General features: G+C 37.4%; 1 protein-coding gene across 6 annotated transcripts in view; it reads right to left on the bottom strand.

The window, feature by feature from the left end:
* Arhgef6 (Rac/Cdc42 guanine nucleotide exchange factor 6) overlaps positions 1 to 19959 on the bottom strand; it is a 133129-nt gene that overhangs the window by 38924 nt on the left and 74246 nt on the right. For 5 of the 6 annotated variants that reach the window (XM_013078686.3, XM_087202127.1, XM_087202128.1 and 2 more), the window contains 3 exons: positions 19388 to 19482; positions 15751 to 15846; positions 14136 to 14258 (listed from right to left, as the gene is read on the bottom strand). In XM_013078686.3, the coding sequence (XP_012934140.1) occupies positions 14136 to 14258; positions 15751 to 15846; positions 19388 to 19482 (314 nt within the window). Of the gene's footprint in view, positions 1 to 14135; positions 14259 to 14819; positions 14940 to 15750; positions 15847 to 19387; positions 19483 to 19959 lie in introns of those variants that run through there. The other variant, XM_087202129.1, reaches the window with a different exon arrangement.

The raw sequence follows: 19959 nt of genomic DNA, 5'->3' as shown, positions 1-19959 counted from the left end.
TCCCCTGCTCCTGGGTAGGAAGGATTAATATAGTGAAAATGGCCATACTTCCAAAACTGCTATAGAGATTTAATGCAATTCCAATTGAGATCCCAGCAGTATACTTCATAGACCTCGAGAAAACAATCCAAAAATTCATTTGCAATAAGAAGAGACCCAGAATAGCAAAAGCAATTCTAGGTAACAGAGACATGGCAGGGGGTATCACAATCCCCAACCTGCAACTCTACTACAAAGCTACTGTGATAAAAACAGCATGGTACTGGCAAAGAAACAGACTTGAGGACCAGTGGAACAGATTAGAAGATGCAGAAACAACGCCAGACACACTCAGCCATCTCATCTTTGACAAAGGAGCCAAACACCCTCACTGGAGGAAAGATAGCCTCTCTAATAAATGGTGCTGGAAAAATTGGGCTTCAACTTGTCAAAGATTAAAACTAGACCTATATCTCTCCCCATGCACTAAACTAAAATCAAAATGGATTAAAGATCTAAATATTAAAATAGAAACTCTGAACCAGTTGGAACAGAGGTTAGGTAGAACCCTTGAAGACATCGGTGTAGGAAAAGATTTTATGAACAAAACCTCAGTTGCCCGTGAACTAGCACAAACAATCAACAAGTGGGATTTCTTCTTATTAAAAATCTTCTGCACAGCAAGAGAAACTCCCAGCAGTGTGAAGGGACAACCCACAATGTGGGAAAAAATCTTCACCTGCTCTTCCTCAGACAAAGGTCTACTATCTCGAATCTATAAAGAACTTAAAAAGATCAGACCTCCCAAATTTAAAGACCCAATCCAAAAATGGGCATCTGAAATGAACAGACATTTCTCAGACAAAGAAGTAGAAATAGCAAATAAATACATGAAAAAATGTTCAACCTCACTGGTCATTCAAGAGATGCAAAGGAAAACAATGCTGAGATTCCACTTCACTCCAGAAAGAATGGCTGCTATCATGAAATCAACCAATAACCAATGCTGGTGGGGCTGTGGGGAAAGATTAACCCTGCTCCACTGCTGGTGGGAGTGTAGACTGGTGCAAGCACTGTGGAAATCAGTATGGAGATACCTCAAAGAACTAGGACTGGAAATCCCATTTGATCCCGCTATTCCACTGCTGGGGCTCTTCTCCAAAGAATTAAAAGAATCATACCACAGTGATATATGTGCACCCATGTTCATAGCAGTGCAGTTTGTAATAGCTAAAACTTGGAAACAGCCCAAATGACCATCAACTGGAGACTGGATAAAGAAAATGTGGTTTTTTAATAAAATGGAGTACTACTCAGCCATAAAAAATGAGAAATTAGAGACATTTATAGCTAAGTGGATGCACATTGAGGCAATACTCTTAAGTGAAATAAATAGGACACAGATGTGTAAATACCAAATAGTTTTTCTTCTGTGAGAAACTGAAAGTGTAAATAAGGACTAAATGTATGATAGGTCATGTGAAATAGGAAGAAAAGGGGCAAAGGGGAAGGAAGTGGGAGGGCTAAGGGAAAGGATAGAAGGGAATGGGATTAATATGAGAAAATGGAAAAATAGGAACAAAATCTTTGTAAATAGGGAGGGCTGGAGGGGTTGAAGGGAGGGTTGGGCAAAGGTGAAAAACAAGAACCAAGAGAGACTATGTAAAGGTGTGACTTTCCAATGATGAATGTCATTATATTGTAAACCTAAAATGTAACAATTATTAGAATGAATAAACGATAATGTAAAATAGGAATAAAAGGTCCAAAGGGGTAGGGGTAGTGGGAGGCACAGGGGAAAGGAAAGAAGGGAAAGGAAAACATGATGAGAAATGGAAAAAATGGAAATAAAGTCTTTGTAAATAGGGAAGGGTGGAGGGTGTGAAGGGAGGGCTAGGAATGGGGAAAAAATAAGAACCAAGATGCATTACATAAAGGTACAATTCCCAATGAGAAATGTAATTGTGTTGTATACCTACAATGTACCAATAAAAGAATTTAATAGAAAAAAAAAGAAATGCAAAAAAAAAAAAAAACAGCAGAAAGATTTCAGACAACCTATTGCTCTATCACAAGGGACTAGACAAACAAGAAAAAAATCTAACTCAAAATTTACAGAATGAAAGTAACAATAAAGACCAGAACAGAAATAAACAAAATAAACAAGAACTTTTAAAAATCAGTGGAATAAAGAGCTGGTTCTTCAAAAGATAAACAAAATTGACAAATCCTTAGTTACACTGACTAATAAAAAGAGAGAGTAGATTCAAATTAATAAAATCAGAGATGGAACCAGAAATTCTTTTTGACCCAGCTATTCCTCTTCTAGGTATCTTCCTGAAAGAGTAAGAGTTAAAGACACTATATTACAGTGATACATGCATACCCACGTTTATAGCAGCCTAATTCACAACAGTTAGACTTTGGAAGCAAACTGTATGTCCATCAACAGATGAATAGATAAAGAAAATGTGGTGTTTACACACAATGGAGTATTACTGTGCCATAGAGAAAGATAAACTTGAGTCACTGTAGGAAAACGGATGCATTTTGAGACCATAATGTAAAGTGAAATGAATCAGACACCCAAGCTTAAAATCACATCGCTTCTCTTATATGAGAAACCCAAAGTATAAATAAAAAGCAAAATAAAAGATAGATAACAACAAGTAGGGAGATAGATCTTTCTCCAAGGAGAAGGGGATCAAGAGAGGAATGAGGGGGTAAGGTAGGACAAGACAAGGAGACGTGTTATGTATGTGTTATGTACATACATGTGTTATGTATGTATATGCACCAGCTCCACACAAGGAATGCAAACATGTATTGAAAATATGTGCAAAAAAAGGAAAAGGGATCAAAAGATGGTTGGGGAGGAAGGAAGGGAAATGAAAAAAACACAGAATTAAAATGTTTTATGTACATGTACCAATTCTCCACAAGATACATAAACATTATGTACTACAAACATGTACTAATAAAAAAATCATTAAAATATTTCAAAACAATCGCTGAGTATGGTGGTGCATATCTGTAATCCCAGCACTCAGGAGGCTGAGGCAGGGGGACAAGAGGATCACTACAAGTTCGAGACCAGCCTGGGCTACATAGTGAGTTCAAGGCCAGTCTGAAATACATAGTGAGACTGTCTCAACACACACACACACAAAAAAAAATCAGAGATGAAAAAGGATATAATACAACCGAACCACAGAAACACAAAACCTCATTAAAGACTGTATGAACAACAATATGCCAACAAATTTCATAGTCTAGAAGAAGTGGACAAATTCCTGCATCATATACACCTTACCAAGATTAAATCACAAAGAAACAGAAAACGTGAACAAATCAATAACAAATAATGAGAATGAATCACTAATGAAAAAATCCTTCCACTGAAAAAAATGCCCAGGACCAGATGACTTTGTTGCTCAATTCTACCAAACATGTACAGAAAAACAAGTACCATTTCTTCTTAAATTATTCCAAAAAGTTGAAGAGGAGGGAATTTTTCTAAACTCATTCTTCCAGATCAGCATTACCCTAATACCAAAACCAGACAAGAACACAACAAAAAAGAAAACCACAGGGAAATACCCATGATGAACACAGATGCAACAATCCTCAACAAACTATCAGCAAACTGAATTAAGCAACACATTAAAAGGATTATTCACTATGATCAAGAGACTGGATGTGCAAGGTTGGTTCAACATATGTAAATTAATAAACATGATATACCACATAAATAGATGCAGAGAAGACATTTGGTAAAATTCAACATCGTTCATGATGAAATCACTGAACAAATTAGGAAGAAATGTACCCTGTAGTAATAGCCATTATATAATAAGCTGACAGCTCAGATCTGGAAAAAACAAAGATACCCAATTTCACCACATTTATTCAACATGATACTTGAAATCTTAGCTAAAGCAACAGTGCAAAAGAAAGAAAGTGCATTCTGGAAAATTGGAAAAGAGAAAGTCACATTGGTAATGGTTTGCAGATGACACGGTATTATACAGAAGACCCAAAGTCATCACCAAGAAATTATTAGAGACAATTATAGCTAAATAGATGCACATTGAGGCCATACTCTTAGTGAAATAAATAGGACACATGTGTGTAAATACTGAATTGTTTCTTTGGTGTGAGAAACTGAAAGTGTAAATAAGGATCAAAATGTATATTAGATAAAGTAAAATAGGAAGAAAAGATCAAAAGCAGAAGGGGAAGTGGGAGGGGTAGGGGAAAGGAATAAATATGAGAAAAGGAAAACATGGAAACAAAGTCTTTGTAAATAGGGAGGGGTGGAGGGGTTGAAGGGAGAGCAGGGGAAAAATAAGAATGAAGATACATCATGTAAAGGTACAAACTCTCAATAATGAATGTCATCATATTGTACACCTAAAATGTACCAATAAAATTGATGAATTAAAAAAAGAAATTATTAGAACTAATAGAAAACTTTAGCAAAGCTGTAGGATACAAAATCAACATACAGAAATCAGTGGTATTGCTACACACCAAGTGAATTATCTGTAGCTACAAAAAATAAAATACCGAGGAATAAATTTAACCAAATAGGTAAAAGAATTGATCAGTGACTATTATGAAACATTAGTGAAAGAAATTAAAGAAGACACCAAAAATGGAAAGATATTCTGTGTTATGGATTAGAAGAATTAATATTTTTACAATGTCCATACTACCCCCAAAGGATCTACAGATTCAATACAATCTTTATCAAAATTCCAATGACACTCTTCACAGAACTAGAAAAAATAATCCTCAAATCTATATCGAACCACAAAAAACCCCAAGTAGTCAAATCAATCTTAGGCAAAAAGAACAAAGCAGGATGTATTACATGACACAATTTCAAAATGTACTACAAAGTTGTAGCAACCAAAACAGCTTGGTATGAGCATGAACACAGATACACAGACTAATGGCACAGAGAGCCTAGCAGTAAATCCACACATCTACAGCCAGCTGATTTTCAACAAAGGCACTCAGAACACACACTGGAGAAAGGACAGTCATTGCAGCAAATCATGTTGAGAAATTTGGATATTCACCTGCAGAAAAGTGAAAACTAGATCCCTACCACTCAACAGTTATAAAAATCACAAAGTGGACTCGAGATTTAAATGTCAGAATTAAAGCTATGAGCCTACTAGAAGAAAACATAGAGCAAATGCTTCAGGACGTTAGAAGGAGCAATAATTTGGGGGGTAAGACCCCAAGATTACAAAAAAAAAAGGCAAAACTACACAAGTAGTATTACATCAAACTATAAAATTTATATGCAGGAAAGCAAACAATGAGTAAAAAGACAACCTATAGAATAAGGGAAACTATTTTCACGCTATGCATCTGACAAGGGGTTAAAAGTCAGAATATAGGTTCCACCACTCCCAGCCCAGAGGAAGGGGCTTCCAGGCCACCATTCCACCTCTCCCAGACCAGAGGTAAGGGCTTCTGGGCCACCATTCCACCACTCCCAGCCCAGAGGAAGGGGCTTCCAGGCTGCCGTTCCACTGCTCCCACCCCAGAGGAAGGGGCGTCCAAACCAATGTTCCACTGCTCCCAGAGCAGAGGAAGTGAGCCGGGTGGGCACCAACAGCAACCCCCCCCCATTGAAATGAGAAGACACATAAACAAGTCTCCAAATCAGACTTCCAGACCACCTACAGCGACCCCAAAGGGAAATGAGATGGAAGACTCTGATACTCAACCACCTAGGCTCCCTGAACTGGCAACAAAAGAGGATCTGGAAAAAATGAAATCAGAAATAATCTCTCAGATAACAGGAGAGATTGTACACATAATGCAAGACATGATTAATAAATCTAGAGAGGAGCTGAGGAACATGATGGAATCCCAACATAGGAAACAAATGGAATCCATAAAATAGATGCAAACAGATTTCCAGGAGAATAAAAACTCCACTGAAAGTCTACAAAGCAGAATGAACCAATGTGAGGACACAATTTCAGATATAGAAGATAAGATTGCAATCAGTGACCAGGAAAAGAAAAATTGCTTCAAAATTGTAAGGGACCACAAGAAATCAATCCAGCAGCTGCTAGACAATGCAAAGAAGAATAACATAAGACTGACTGGAGTCAATGAAGAAACAGGAGAGAGTGCAGATGACATAAAAAATTCTTCACAGAAGTAATGGCAGAAAACTTCCCAAGAAGAGGAAAAGAATTTGACATACAGATACATGAGGCATATAGGACTCCAAATAGCCTTGATTAAAAAATCGACACATAGACATATAATTGTTATGAGTCCAGAAACCCAACAGAAGAACAAAGTTCTACAAGCACTTAAGAGAAAAGAAACAAATCACATAAAAAGGAAAACCCATCAGAATCACAGAAGACTTCTCAACACAAACCATCAAGGCTAGAAGAGCTTGGAGTGACATATTCCAAGCCCTAAAAGAAAACAGCCTCCAACCCAGATTGATGTACTTTGCAAAACTATCTTTCAAAATTGATGGACAAATAAGATACTTTCATGACAAAGAGCTCCTTAGGAACTCCATGAATACCAAACCAGTGCTCCAAATAATATCAGAGGAACAGACAATGAGAATCACAACCCCAGGAAGGAAAGCAGAATGAACCCATCTGGCACGACAAGAAATTAAATGTAAAGGGGGAGAACACAACAAAAAGAAAAGTCATGACAATTATAAGTCAATACATTTCAGTTATAACCATCAATGTTAATGGTTTCAATTCACCAATCAAAAGAAATAGACTGGCAGAATGGGTCATGAAGCAAAATCCAACAATATACTACATGCAAGAAACACACTTAATTCAAAAAGGAAACTCATAGACTGAAAGTTAAAGGGTGGAAAACAATACTCCAGGCGACGGGAACCCAAAAAAAAGCAAGAGTAGCTATCCTCTTTGCAGATCAAGTGGATTTCAAACCAACACTTATTAAGAGAGACAAAGAAGGACACTACATCCTTGTAAAGGGAACAATCCAACAAGAAGAGATGACAATCCTAAATATCTATGAACCAAACACTAGTGCACCCAACTATATAAAACAAATACTAACGGACATGATAAATCAAATAAGCACTACTACAATAGTAGTGGGGGACCTCAATACCCCCACTGTCGCAAATAGATAAATGAAGTAGACAAAAAAGCAAGTAATGAAATACTAGAACTCAATTGAACTCTTGAACAAATGAACTTAACAGATGTTTACAGTGTGTTCCACACCACAAAATCAGAATACACATTCTTTTTAGCTGCACACGGGTCATTCTGCAAAATAGACCACTTACTCGCTCATAGACCAAGTTAAGTAAGTGCAAAGAAATTGAAGTTATCCCCTGTATATTATCAGAACATAGTGAGATGAAATTGGAAATCAATAACAAAAGAAAATGCAAAAATTACATAAACACATGGAAATTGAACAACACACTTCTGAATAACGAATGGATCACAGAGGAAATTAAAGAAGAAATCACTTCCTACATTTAAATGACAATGACAATACAACATATCAGAATCTATGGGACACAATGAAAGCAGGCTTATGAGGGAAATTCATAGCAGTGAATACTCATATTAGGAAAACAGACTGAGCCCTATTAAAAAACTGGATGCTGAATCTCAAGCTTCTAGAAAAAGAAGAGCAGGACAACCCCAAAGCTCATACAAGGGAGGAAATTATAAAGATCAGAGCAGAAATCAATGCAATGGAGACTAAGAGAGCGATACAAAAAAATCAATGAAGCCAGAAGTTGGTTCTTCAAAAGAATCCACAAAATTGACAAACTCTTAGACAACCTTATCAGAAAAAGGAAAGAAAAGGCATAAATCCATGCAATTAGGAATGAAAAGGGTGAAATTACAATGGACCCAGCAGAAATCCAGAGGATCATCAATACCTACTTCCAGAACCTATATGCCAATAAGATGGAAAACCACAGAAGAAAAGGACACACTCCTACATATATATGAATTACCAAAGTTGAATAAAGAAGACCTAAAAATTCTAAACAACCCAATAGCAAACAATGAAATTAAAAATGTAATTAAAAACCTACCCACTTAAGAAAAGCCCAGGTCCTGATGGCTTCACTGCTGAATTCTACAAGATATTTAGAGAGAACTACTGCCACTACTGTTTAAATGCTTCAGTGAAAGAGAAAGGGAAGCAATACTCCCAAATTTATTCCTGGAGGCAAGCATCACCTTGATCCCCAAAACAGAGAAAGACCCAACCAAAAGAGAGAACTATAGGCCAATCTCACTAATGAACATAGATGCAAAAATCCTTAATAAGATACTGGCAAATAGAATGCAGAAGATCATCAAGAAGATCATACAACCTGACCAAGTGAGATTCATCCCAGGGATGCAGGGATGGTTCAACATTCGCAGATCAATCAATGTAATACACTATATCAATATATCAATATATCAATATATCAATGTAATACACTGTATCAATAGAGCCAAGGACAAAAACCATATGATTATCTACATAGACGCAGAAAAAGCATTTGACAAAATCCAAAAGGCATTTATAATAAAAACCCTACAAAAAACTGGAATAGATGGTCTCTACCTCAATCTGATAAAAGCCATCTATGAATAACCAACAGCCATCATACTAAGCCATCATACCAAAAGGTCAACCCATCATACTAAATGGTCAAAAACTGAAATCCTTCACACTAAAATCACGAACAAGATAAGGAAGTCCACTATCACCACTCTTGTTCAATATAGTTTTTGAAACATTAGCCACAGCAATTAGACAAGAGAAAGAAATAAAAAGAATAAAGATAGGAAATGAAGTCAAATTGTCATTATTTGCAGATGACATGATACTCTATATAGAAGACCCTAAGAACTCCACCAAAAGTCTTCTAGACTTAATAACCAAATTCAGTAAAGTAGCTGGATACAAGGTCAGCACACAAAAATCAATAGCTTTCCTCTACATGTGCAACAGACTCACTGAGACAGAAACAGAGCAAACAGTTCCTTTCATAATAGAATCCAAAAAACTGAAATACCTAGGAATCAACCTAACAAAAGAAATCAAAGACCTCTTCTCTGAAAACTATAGCATTCTGAAAAGAGAGATTGAGGAGGATATCAGAAAATGGAAAGACATCCCTTGCCCCTGGGTAGGAAGGATCAACATAGTGAAAATGGCCATACTTCCAAAACTGCTATATAGAATCAATGCAATCCCAATTGAAATCCCAGCAGCATACTTCACGGACCTTGAGAAAACAATCCAAAAACCCATTTGGACAAAGAAGTGACCTACAATAGCAAAAGCAATTCTAGGTAACAGAGACATGGCAGGGGGTATCACAATTCCCAACTTGCAACTATACTACAAAGCTACTGTGATCAAAACAGCATGGTACTGGCAAAGAAACAGACCTGAGGACCAGTGGAACAGATTTGAAGATGCAGAAACAACTCCAGACACACTCATCCACCTCATCTTTGATAAAGGAGCCAAACATACTCACTGGAGAAAAGATAGCCTCTTTAATAAATGGTGCTGGAAAAATTGGGTTTCATCTTGCCAAAGATTAAAACTAGACCTATATCTCTCACCATGCACCAAACTAAAATTGAAATGCATTAAATATCTAAATACTAAAATAGAAACGCTGAATCACCTGGAACAGAGATTAGGTAGAACTCTTGAAGACATCGGTGTAGGAAAAGATTTTATGAACAAAACCTCTGTTGCCCATGAACTAGCACAAACAATCAACAAGTGGTATCTCTTTTTATTAAAGAGCTTCTGGACAGCAAGAGAAACCACCAGCAGTATGAAGAGACAACCCACAATGTGGGAAAAAATCTGCACCTGCTGTTCCTCAGACAAATGTCTACTATCTAGAATATGTAAAGAACTTAAAAAGATCAGACCTCCAAAATTTAAAGACCCAATCCGAAAATGGGCATCTGTAATGAACAGACATTTCTCAGACAAAGAAGTAGAAATAGCAAATAAACATATGAAAAAATGTTCAACATCACTGGTCATTCGAGAGATGCAAATGAAAACAACGCTGAGATTCCACTTCACTCCAGAAAGAATGGCTGCTATCATGAAATCAACCAATAACAAATGCTGGCGGGGCTGTGGGGAAAGATTAACCCTGCTCCACTGCTGGTGGGAGTGTAGACTGGTGCAACCACTGTGGAAATCAGTATGGAGATACCTCAAAGAACTAGGACTGGAAGTCCCATTTGACCCAGCTATTCCCTTGCTGGGGATCTTCCCCAAAGAATTAAAAGAATCATGCCACAGTGATATATGCTTCCCCATGTTCTTAGTGGCACAGTTTGTAATAGCTAAAACTTGGAAACAGCCCAAGTGTCCATCAACTGGAGACTGGATAAAGAAAATGTGGGGTTTTTTATAAAATGGAATACTACTCAGCCATAAGAAGTGAGAAATTAGAGACATTTATAGCTAAGTGGATGCCCATTGAGGCAATACTCTTAAGTGAAATAAATAGGACACACATGTATAAATACCGAATAGTTTCTCTAGTGTGAGATACTGAAAGTGTGAATAAGGACTAAAAGTTATAATAGATAATGTGAAATAGGAAGAAAGGGGGTAACAGGGAAGGAAGTGGGAGGGCTAGGGGAAAGGATAGAAGGGAATCGGATTAATATGAGAAAATGGAAAAATAGCAACAAAATCTTTGTAAATAGGGAGGAATGGAGGGGTTGAAGGGAGGCCCGGGCAAGGGTGAAAAAGAAGAACCAAGAGAGATTATGTAAAGGTGCAAACTTCCAATGATGAATGTCATTATATTGTATACCTAAAATGTAACAATGATTAGAATGAATAATCGATAATGTAAAATAGGAAGGAAAGGTCCAAAGGGGTAGGGGTAGTGGGAGGGGCAGGGGAAAGGAAAGAAGGGAAAGGAAAAATGCTGAGAAATGGAAAAAATGGAAATAAAATCTTTGTAAATAGGGAAGGGTGGAGGGGGTGAAGGGAGGGCCAGGAATGGGGAAAAAATGAGAACCAAGATGTATTATGTAAAGGTACAATTCCCAATGAGAAATATAATTGTGTTGTATACCTACAATGTACCAATAAAAGAATTTAATTTAAAAAAAGAAAAAAAAAAGAAAACATGTACCCAAAAAAAGGCAAGGGATAGGAGGAGGGGGAGGAAGGGAAGGGAAAGGGAATGGGAATGAAAAAATGAATTAAATGTGTTATGTGCATGCACCAGCTCCACACCAGTATGTAGACACTATGTACTACACACATGCACTAATAAAATAAAATTTTTTAAAAGGATGCAATCCTCTCGTTTTCAACATGGATAGAAATGGAGATCATTATGTTAAATGAAGTAAGCCAGGCATAGAGAGAAAAGTAATACATGCACTCATTCATGTGGAATCTAAAAATGCTGATGTCATAGAAAGTTGGGAGTAGAATGGTGGTTACTCGAGGTTAGAGGGAGTGGGTCGGGGTCGGGAAAGTTTGATCAGTGGGCACTAAGTTACAGTTAGAAAGAAGTATGAAGCTCTGGTGTGCTATTGGACAGCAGGGTGACTACATATAACAACAATGGAGGCTACATTTCGAATAGCTAGAAGAGAAGAGTTTGAAAGTTTTTCCAATAAAGACATGATAAATGTTTGAGGCGACAGATACATTTAAACTGATTAAAACATTAGATAATGTACACATGTATCACAACCAAATTAAGAAAAGATATGACAGGAAAAGATCTGAACAGAAACTTTTCAAATGAATATATACAAATTGCCAATAAGCACATGAAAGATGCTCAATATAGTATTCATTAAGAAAGTGAAAGTCAATATCATAGTGAGAAACTATTTCACATCCACTAATACGGCTATAATGAAAAAGACTGACAACAGAAGTGCTGGTGAGGGTGTAGGGAGAATGGAACTCTTCATATGCTGCTGGTGGGAAATAAACTCATGCATTTGCTTTGGAGAACAGTCTGACTGTTGCTCTAAAGGTGAAACACACAGGCACCATGTGATCTAGCAATTCTACTCCTGATTACCTACCCAAGGAAAATTTAAACAAATGCCTACACAAATGTTTGTGTATGAATTTGCAAAGCAGCACTATTTATAATCCATCAACTGGAGAATGGAAGAACAATATGCAGCATTCATAAAATAGAATATTATTTAGCAATTTTAAAAATTATGTGCTGCTACATGCTACAGTGTGGATGAACCTTACGCTAAGTGATAGAAGCCAGTCACAAGAGGTCACATATTATACAACTGTACATAAGCAAAATGTCCAGCATAATCAAATCTACAGTGACAAAAGTGCTTTAGTGTAGTTACCTGGGGCTGTTGGATTAAGGGGAAATACAAAGTGGCTGCAAACGGGTATAGATTTGTTCGGGAGTGAAGAAAATAAAAATGTTGTAAAACTGATTATGGGGATAGTTGCAAATATTCTGAAAATCGATGCTCTGTAACTTTAATGGTTGAATTGATTATATGGTTTGTAAATTATATTTCAATAAAGCTCTTATATAAAAAAGGAAGGGATAATGTTCTATTATTTAAGGGGGGGCAGTGGGTACCTGGGTGCTCATTTTATTATACTTCTTAAGTTAGCATTTAGATTATTCTTTGTGGATAATATATATGCATATATAGATATAGACATAGATTAATGAAAATATTTTTTAGAAGTCTGACAGACCTGGATTCTGGCTCAGCCACTTCACAGCTGCAATCTCTCAGGCAGATTACTTAACCCAAGCCTTCCAGGGGCTTGTCTATAAGGCAGAAGGAAGTAACCCCTTCACAGGTTTTTACATCATGCACCTGGCACACTGTCCATCTATTATTAGCTAATGTTACCTATAAGTGGTTGAACCACTTGCCTGAAAAATTCAAAGTCATGGCCTCTCTTGTTTTAAACTTCAACTTCCATATTTGCTATTCCACAAGAGTTTAAAACTTTGATCAGGGAATAAAATTGACTTTCAAGTGGGACCTACTGAATCAAACCTTTAAAATGATCTTACACAATAGCTCTATAATGCCAATAAATCTCCAAATAAGAACAAAACCCAAAATTTATGTTACTTTTGAAGGCTGGTGTCAACGAATTTTCTAGCTGGCCCTGGGGGTTCAGATATAGGCCAGATAAGAGCAGACTACTCTTTTCAGCCTTGTGCAGCATCCACAGTCCTTGTGAGCTCTGCATCTGATCTCTGAGTTAAAGGCAAAACCGCCTCTCTGTTGCTCTTGCTATTGTCCCACCTAGATTTCCAACATATGACTTCAAAGGTCAAAGTGTCCCTTCAGGCATGTCCCAGATGAACGTGCAGGGAATGGGCAGTGAGAGGCCAAGGAAGGACAGGAGAAACGTGACACTTTTCTGGGCCCCTTGTAAAGACTTTCATTTTTAAAGGTGAAGCTATGATTTTGTTCTTCATGCGCCTGAAAGAGTTTAGTACATCCACATAAGTCATCAGAGCTGTTTGTGTGCAGGTCCTGTCTGTCACACCACTCACAGCAAGCACTGGTTTCCTTCTGCCTTTGCTTACCAATACCTGTCTTTTAGCCATGGCATTTCTTGAGACATCATCTACCCATTAAGCAACTGAGATAAAACACTGACTGGCACAGGGAAATCTAAACCATTGGATCTAGACAGGATTTTGTTTCAGTAAGGCCTTTCCTGATACTTCTCCGCTCCTTTATCCCACTAAGTTGATACCATATTGTAAAATCCCCTGGCATCCTTTTAATTACTCTTTTGTAATACAACATAGTTACAGTGTTTAACTTAATATCTGTATTTCCCTCAAGATTCTGTGTTCCATGAGGGAAGGGGCTTCGTCTTCCTTGTTCACTACTATATCCCCATCAGCTAGTACAGGACCACGGACATAGTAGGTGCTCAATAAATTATTTTTTAGCTTAATGGATGATCAATCCATGTAACAATGAATAAATTCTTGGCATCAAAAGCAGGCATAGTAGAGTTCAAGCAGAGACCTCGGATTTTGAATGATGTGGTCTTAAGAAAGTATCTCATTACAAAACCACCTAGCTGGAGAAATGTTAATGATTTACCTGCGCTGGGTGAGCACATTTACAGCTGAAGGGTGATTTGCACAGTAAGCCAGATACATCGATTTAAAATGAGGCATGAGATTCAGTAGACAACCTCCTACTTTGTGTTGGTTTTCTGGAAACCTGTAAACAATACAGGTGAGACACAGAATGTAAAACAGTAAACAGAAGGTAAAGGAAGATGATTCCAGTTAAACTGGGCAGCATGCAAACAATTTGAATGTTTCATCACAGTTAAAAGGGAAAGTATATTAGAGCCCATTTTACTCATTAAAAGCAGGTTTTTGACCACTGCTTTAAACTCTAGACACCTAACAGCCCTAATATGCAAAGTCAGAAACTTACTTGGAATTAGTAGTAGAGTTGTTTGGGTTTTTTTTGTTTTGTTTTTGTTTTTTTGGTACAGGGGATCGAACTCGGGTCCTTGCGCTTGTGAGGCAGGCGGTGGCACCACTGAGCTAAATCCCTGGCCCTAGAGTTGTTTGCTTTTAAGATTTATATTTAAATTTAGCTCAACATGCTAAAAGTACTCTGAGCTAATTTAAGAAACTTAAGTACGGGCAAAACTAATCTAATCCAAAAGCAATACCTCACACACAAAAAAATATTGTGTAGTCTTGTTGGCCTGGTGGTTACTAGCCAGGTGACCTCATTTTTTAAAAATTCTTTTTAATTATGCATTACCTGTTTTCATTTGTAGAAAAATCAGAAAAGCATAAGAAAAAAATGACTCGGAATCACATCATCTGGTGATGTCTACTATAACTTCTGACATACTCCAAGAGCTTCTTTCTACATGTTCCTCTATAAAATGGAAACCATAAATATTATTTATAAATCCAGTTTGTAAAGCACCCTTCTCACTCCAAGAACATCTGTGCATATGAATTATCCAGATCCCTACTGGCATTTGAAGCAGGTCCTTGGGTGTCCATAGTGTGGAACCTCTCCACCTTCCTCCCTGGACAGCCACCTATATACCTTAAGGCTCAAGAAACAAAATCATCCCTAATTTCTCTACAGAAATCACAAAAGTTGCACATCTCAGAAATCAGCTAGCCATCCAAAATGTGTTGTGATTCACATATGCTTTTCCTTCCTCGCTTTCCATATGTTTCAACTCTTAATTTAATAGAGACAATACCGAAAGTGATTAAAAGGAAGCAAACTGGAGCTGGGGGTGTAATTCAGTGGTACAGGGCACGCTTAGCATGCACCAGTACCTTGGCAGAGACTGGGGGAATAGATTTGTGAAACTGAATGATATAAATGACTCCTCCAAGTAATTTGCAATGTTCACACATACACAAAAATAATATCAAAACTATCACCGATGGTCAATTAAGACCTTATGTGTATCTTACAGAGATCATATGCAGTAAATTGATGTGATTTTTAATTAAAATCAGAAATAATTTGCTAGATGTAATAAACATCTAATGGTTAGATACTGTAAGCCTCATATGTTTTATCTGTATTGTTGCTATGTTCTAGGACAGTTGTGTCAAGGCTGTAGGAAATGTATAAAATGTCCTTATCTAAGATAACAGTTAAAAGGAAAACAAAACCCCAATAACAATGTTGCTGGTCATCCTGACAAATACACCACACTTACTTTGAGCATTCTTCCAAAGTTTGGCAGAGTGTGTGTTGAAATGTACATATTTCTTCGAAGTTTCCCAGTAAAGATGTAAACTCCACAGTACTCAGGCTAGAAAAATATATATAATTTCAGATAGTTGAATTTAAGGATAACTTTAGAAACCTATCTGCAGTATAGTTAGTTGACAGATTGGTAATACAGTATCTTGCAAATATGAGAGAAGCAATCCCTATATTTCAACTTCTGCTTTTCAATTTATAAGAACTCTACGGTCTCAGGCAACTTTCTTAAGCTTCTTTCCTTGGTTTCCCTTTTCTATAATAAGAATATTGATCCTAAGGAAAATGAATGGCCATAAAGGGTATTTAAGTATTTTATAAATCCATGAGAAAAATTAATATGTGCTTAATATTGTACCTTAGTATTTAAACAGATAAATACATGATAGCTGAAAAGAAATGGAAAAGCTTTTGTATATCTTTCTCCAGAGGAACAGGAAAAGTAACTGAAAGTTATATATGCTCAAATAATGCACACCAAAAGAAAAATTTAGCTTACTCCTGAACTAAAATGCTTATAAATCAACTAAAAGAGATCTTTATGAAAGGAAGTAGGTGGGTAAAAACAGTGCTAATGATTTTGGTTTATTTGTTTGATTATGGAAAGGAGTAGAGTCAAATAAAGGCCAACTAAACAATTTTACCAGGGGCTCTGCATGAAGAAGGCTCTTGTCCATTCTTCCCTTACCAAACAGTAAGCAATAAGAACAAGAGCCGCACCTCACACAGCGCTGAGCATGTGTGCAAGCATTTTGCAGTACCAAAACACACACACACACACACACACAAAAAACAAAGAACTCACTTTAACCTTGTAATAACCCTGTGAGGTAGGTACTATTGTTGTCTGCACTTATAGGTGACAAAATCCAGAGGGGCCATTGAGAGTCACAAAGTCAGTGAATGAAAAAGATAGGATTTAAACAAAAATTCTAGCTCCAGAGTGCATGCTGTTTATCTCTCTGTCTCTCCCTCTTTTTCTTCTTTTTTTTTTGAGCATCCTCTCTCTAAAAAACAAATTTTTTAAGGCCAGTGAATGCTGCATGTTCTTTCTCCTTAAAAATATAATCATCTTTTAAAGAATAATTTACTTTGCTGACTAAGTAAGGGAAAACCCAAACACAAATTACCAGTAACTGCTTAAGGTATAAAAAGCTCCTGGCTCCTCTGCTGCAGAGCCCTCCAGAGCCGGGAGGTGGAAAGCCCATCTTGGAATGTGGAAAGCGAAACCATCAGCCCTCATTCGGGAGCTCAAATCTTTTGAGGCCCTCAGTACAATTAAGAAGAACTAAGGGGCCGGGGATTTAGCTCAGTGGTTCCGGCGCCTGCCTCCCAAGCGCAAGGTCCAGAGTTCAATCCCCGGTACAAAAAAAAAAAGAACTAGAAACTTTCTGTAACTGCATTCTGGACATATTTAGGAAAAGTGCAGGTCTGACTGAGTTCTCTTACCTCCTCTGACCTGGCTCATTTCCCCCTCACCATTTCTGGAGTGAATACCTTTCCATTTCCCCTCCCAAGGTTACCACTTCGGCTTCCCTCTGGCACCCCCAGATCACAGAAGGCACATTGCACCAGTAGTGAGAGGCATGATGGGTGGATACAGCCGCTTGGGGCTATGAGATTGGCAAGACAGTAGGCCTGTCCAGACCTCTGTTTCCTGTCTATGCCTAGAGTCCTAGACCTGACCGTGCACTGAGGTTCTGTCCACCTCTCAGAGCCATGATTCACAACACACTTAAAACTTCAACAGCAATAACAATAAACACTGTGCTGTCGATTACTTGGAAATTCTTACAATGCAGGAGTACAAAATCCTTCCATGCTGAAGAAAGATTCCCATAGTGCTGTGAGAATAACAAAGTTAGAAATTCATCAAGGTATTATGTTCAACAAACATGATTTGGAAAAAAGGGAGAAAATCCATGAATATGAAACTCATTTAAGCCTGAGGTTGATTAGTAGCCAACTGTCCAGCAGCAATCGGCTCTTACTGAGGTAGAAGGGGAAGTTTTGTCCTGCATTAAGTGGGCTGACTGCTTCATTTTCTACTTGACTTATGGCTCATGATGTCTAGAGAAATTTGTACACTTAAAATAACACAAATAGAGGCTGTTAGTCACATTTTTTAATGTGCCATGCCTAACAGCATTAAAAAATGGTCAATATTTTTCTTTTGTCAAAACTGTTTTCAATTCCGGCCTTCGACAATTACTTTAGATTTCTAAAGCCAAAATAAAGTTTAAATGTTTTGTTTTAAAAGTGCTGTAAGGAGAAGGGGAATTAAAAAGAAAAAATTGAAAAATAAGATCACTTTAGCCGGGTGCAGTTACACACATGCGCCCATAATCCCAGCTACTCAGGAGGCTGAAGCATGAGGATTGCAATTTTCAAGCCAGCCTGGACAATTTAGGAAGACCTCATCACAAAATAACATTTTTAAAAGAGCTGGAAATGCAGCCCCCACACACAAAGATGACAAAACACTTCAATATCTCATTATCACATTTGCCTCACATTTGCCTGAGTGAAATATTGGCATGAATTCCTCTTAGGAACATTCACGAAATTCCACACTCTTTCCACTCTCAGAGCCTGGGAAAAAGGAGCTCTGCCCTGACAAGCAGAGGTCACAGTGAGCATGAGAATTTCCATTTTCTGTGCTTTCTGAATGAAAGCGCCAGGGAGCCCCTTTTCTGCAAGGAAAAGCAGACACATGGCTATAAAAATGTGCAAGATATGTGAAAGCTAACAGAGCTGATCTCAAAGCAGAGAGAGGGGTAGTGGCTACCACAGAGTCTGGGAAGTGAGCAGGGGCTGCATGCGAGAGGATGGTTAGCAGATGCAGCTGGATAGGAGGAATGACTCTGAACACTCTAGGGCACAGCAGGGTAACTGTGTTTAACAACAATTAATTGTATATTTCAGAACAGCAGCCAGAGAGGCTTTGAACGTTCCTAACATAAAGCAATGCTAAACCTTTGAGGTGATGGATACGCCACTTAGTCTGATATGATCATTACATACTGTAGACATATACTGACAGACCACATTCTATTCCACAAATATGTACAATGATTACATGGCAATTAAATTTTTAACTAAAAATGTAAATGGAAAAGAGACAGAAACATACAAGATAAATATTGTAACAGACAGAAATGCAGATATGTTCATTCCTTCCACAGAAAGCAAGCTAAGCTCTCCAAAGCAACATCTTGCATAATTTCTGTTGCCCTGACCATGTTCTTGGCAACCTGTGATCTGTGGAATTTCTTCTAAAGGGCAAAATCAATTATTCAGTGACATAAGAGTAATGACTCCATATGCTGACATTATCCTGCTTTATTTAGGAAAGGGTTTAAAATAAAAAATAAAAACCTTAGTTGGGTGTGGTGGCACATGCTTGTAATCCCAGCACTCAGGAGGCTTAGGCAGGGGGACTGCCACAAGTTCAGGGCCAGCCTGGGCTACATAGTAAATTCAAGGCCATCCTGAACTACATAACGAGACCCTGTCTCAAAAAAACAAAACAAAACAAAACAAAACAACCAGCAAATAAACAAATATAATTTTTTAAATTTAAATCTTACTTGTTATTGGATTGCAGCGGTCTTAAGTAAGTTACAAGGAGAGACTGAAGTTCTTTAGCATACTCTCTTTCAGTATCCAAGATGTTCTGTAATACCTACAGAGAAGCAAAGGTCAAGGTATTGCAATTGTCAAGACAGCCCAAGGTCAAACATAGTTCTAACCAAATTACTAGTAAAAAATAAAGATTCTATATGTTCAAGCCAACACCTTAAGTAAGAAACACATTATTTCAATATAGTAAGTACTTCAATAACTGAATGACAACTGACTGTATTGTGTTACTCATACAAACACAATTTTTCAGAGTTGCCCTAACTGGAGGAGCCTGGACATTTACACAGTGTTGTTCAAAAGGTTTTCATGTGCTTTAGATGATGTTATCCTCAGGAAAAGTCTGTTAGTTAACAAAGGATCATTATTTCCATTTTATAGATAAGAAATTGAGACTGGCTACCTTAAGAGAGAGATCCGATGTCAGAATAATTTAAAGATAACAGTGCTGCCAAACATCACAAGATATCTTTTTCATGTTGTTTCTGATAAGATTGTTTGGGAATAAAATCTGAGCATA

The sequence above is a fragment of the Heterocephalus glaber genome, unplaced genomic scaffold, assembly GCF_053883595.1.
Source record: "Heterocephalus glaber isolate CG9 unplaced genomic scaffold, H.glaber_assembly_v1.0 deba00001764, whole genome shotgun sequence".
In the NCBI taxonomy this organism is placed as follows: Eukaryota; Metazoa; Chordata; class Mammalia; order Rodentia; family Bathyergidae; genus Heterocephalus; species Heterocephalus glaber.
Note: the sequence above shows the minus strand (reverse complement) of the source record. Positions and strands in the feature narration are given on the sequence as shown.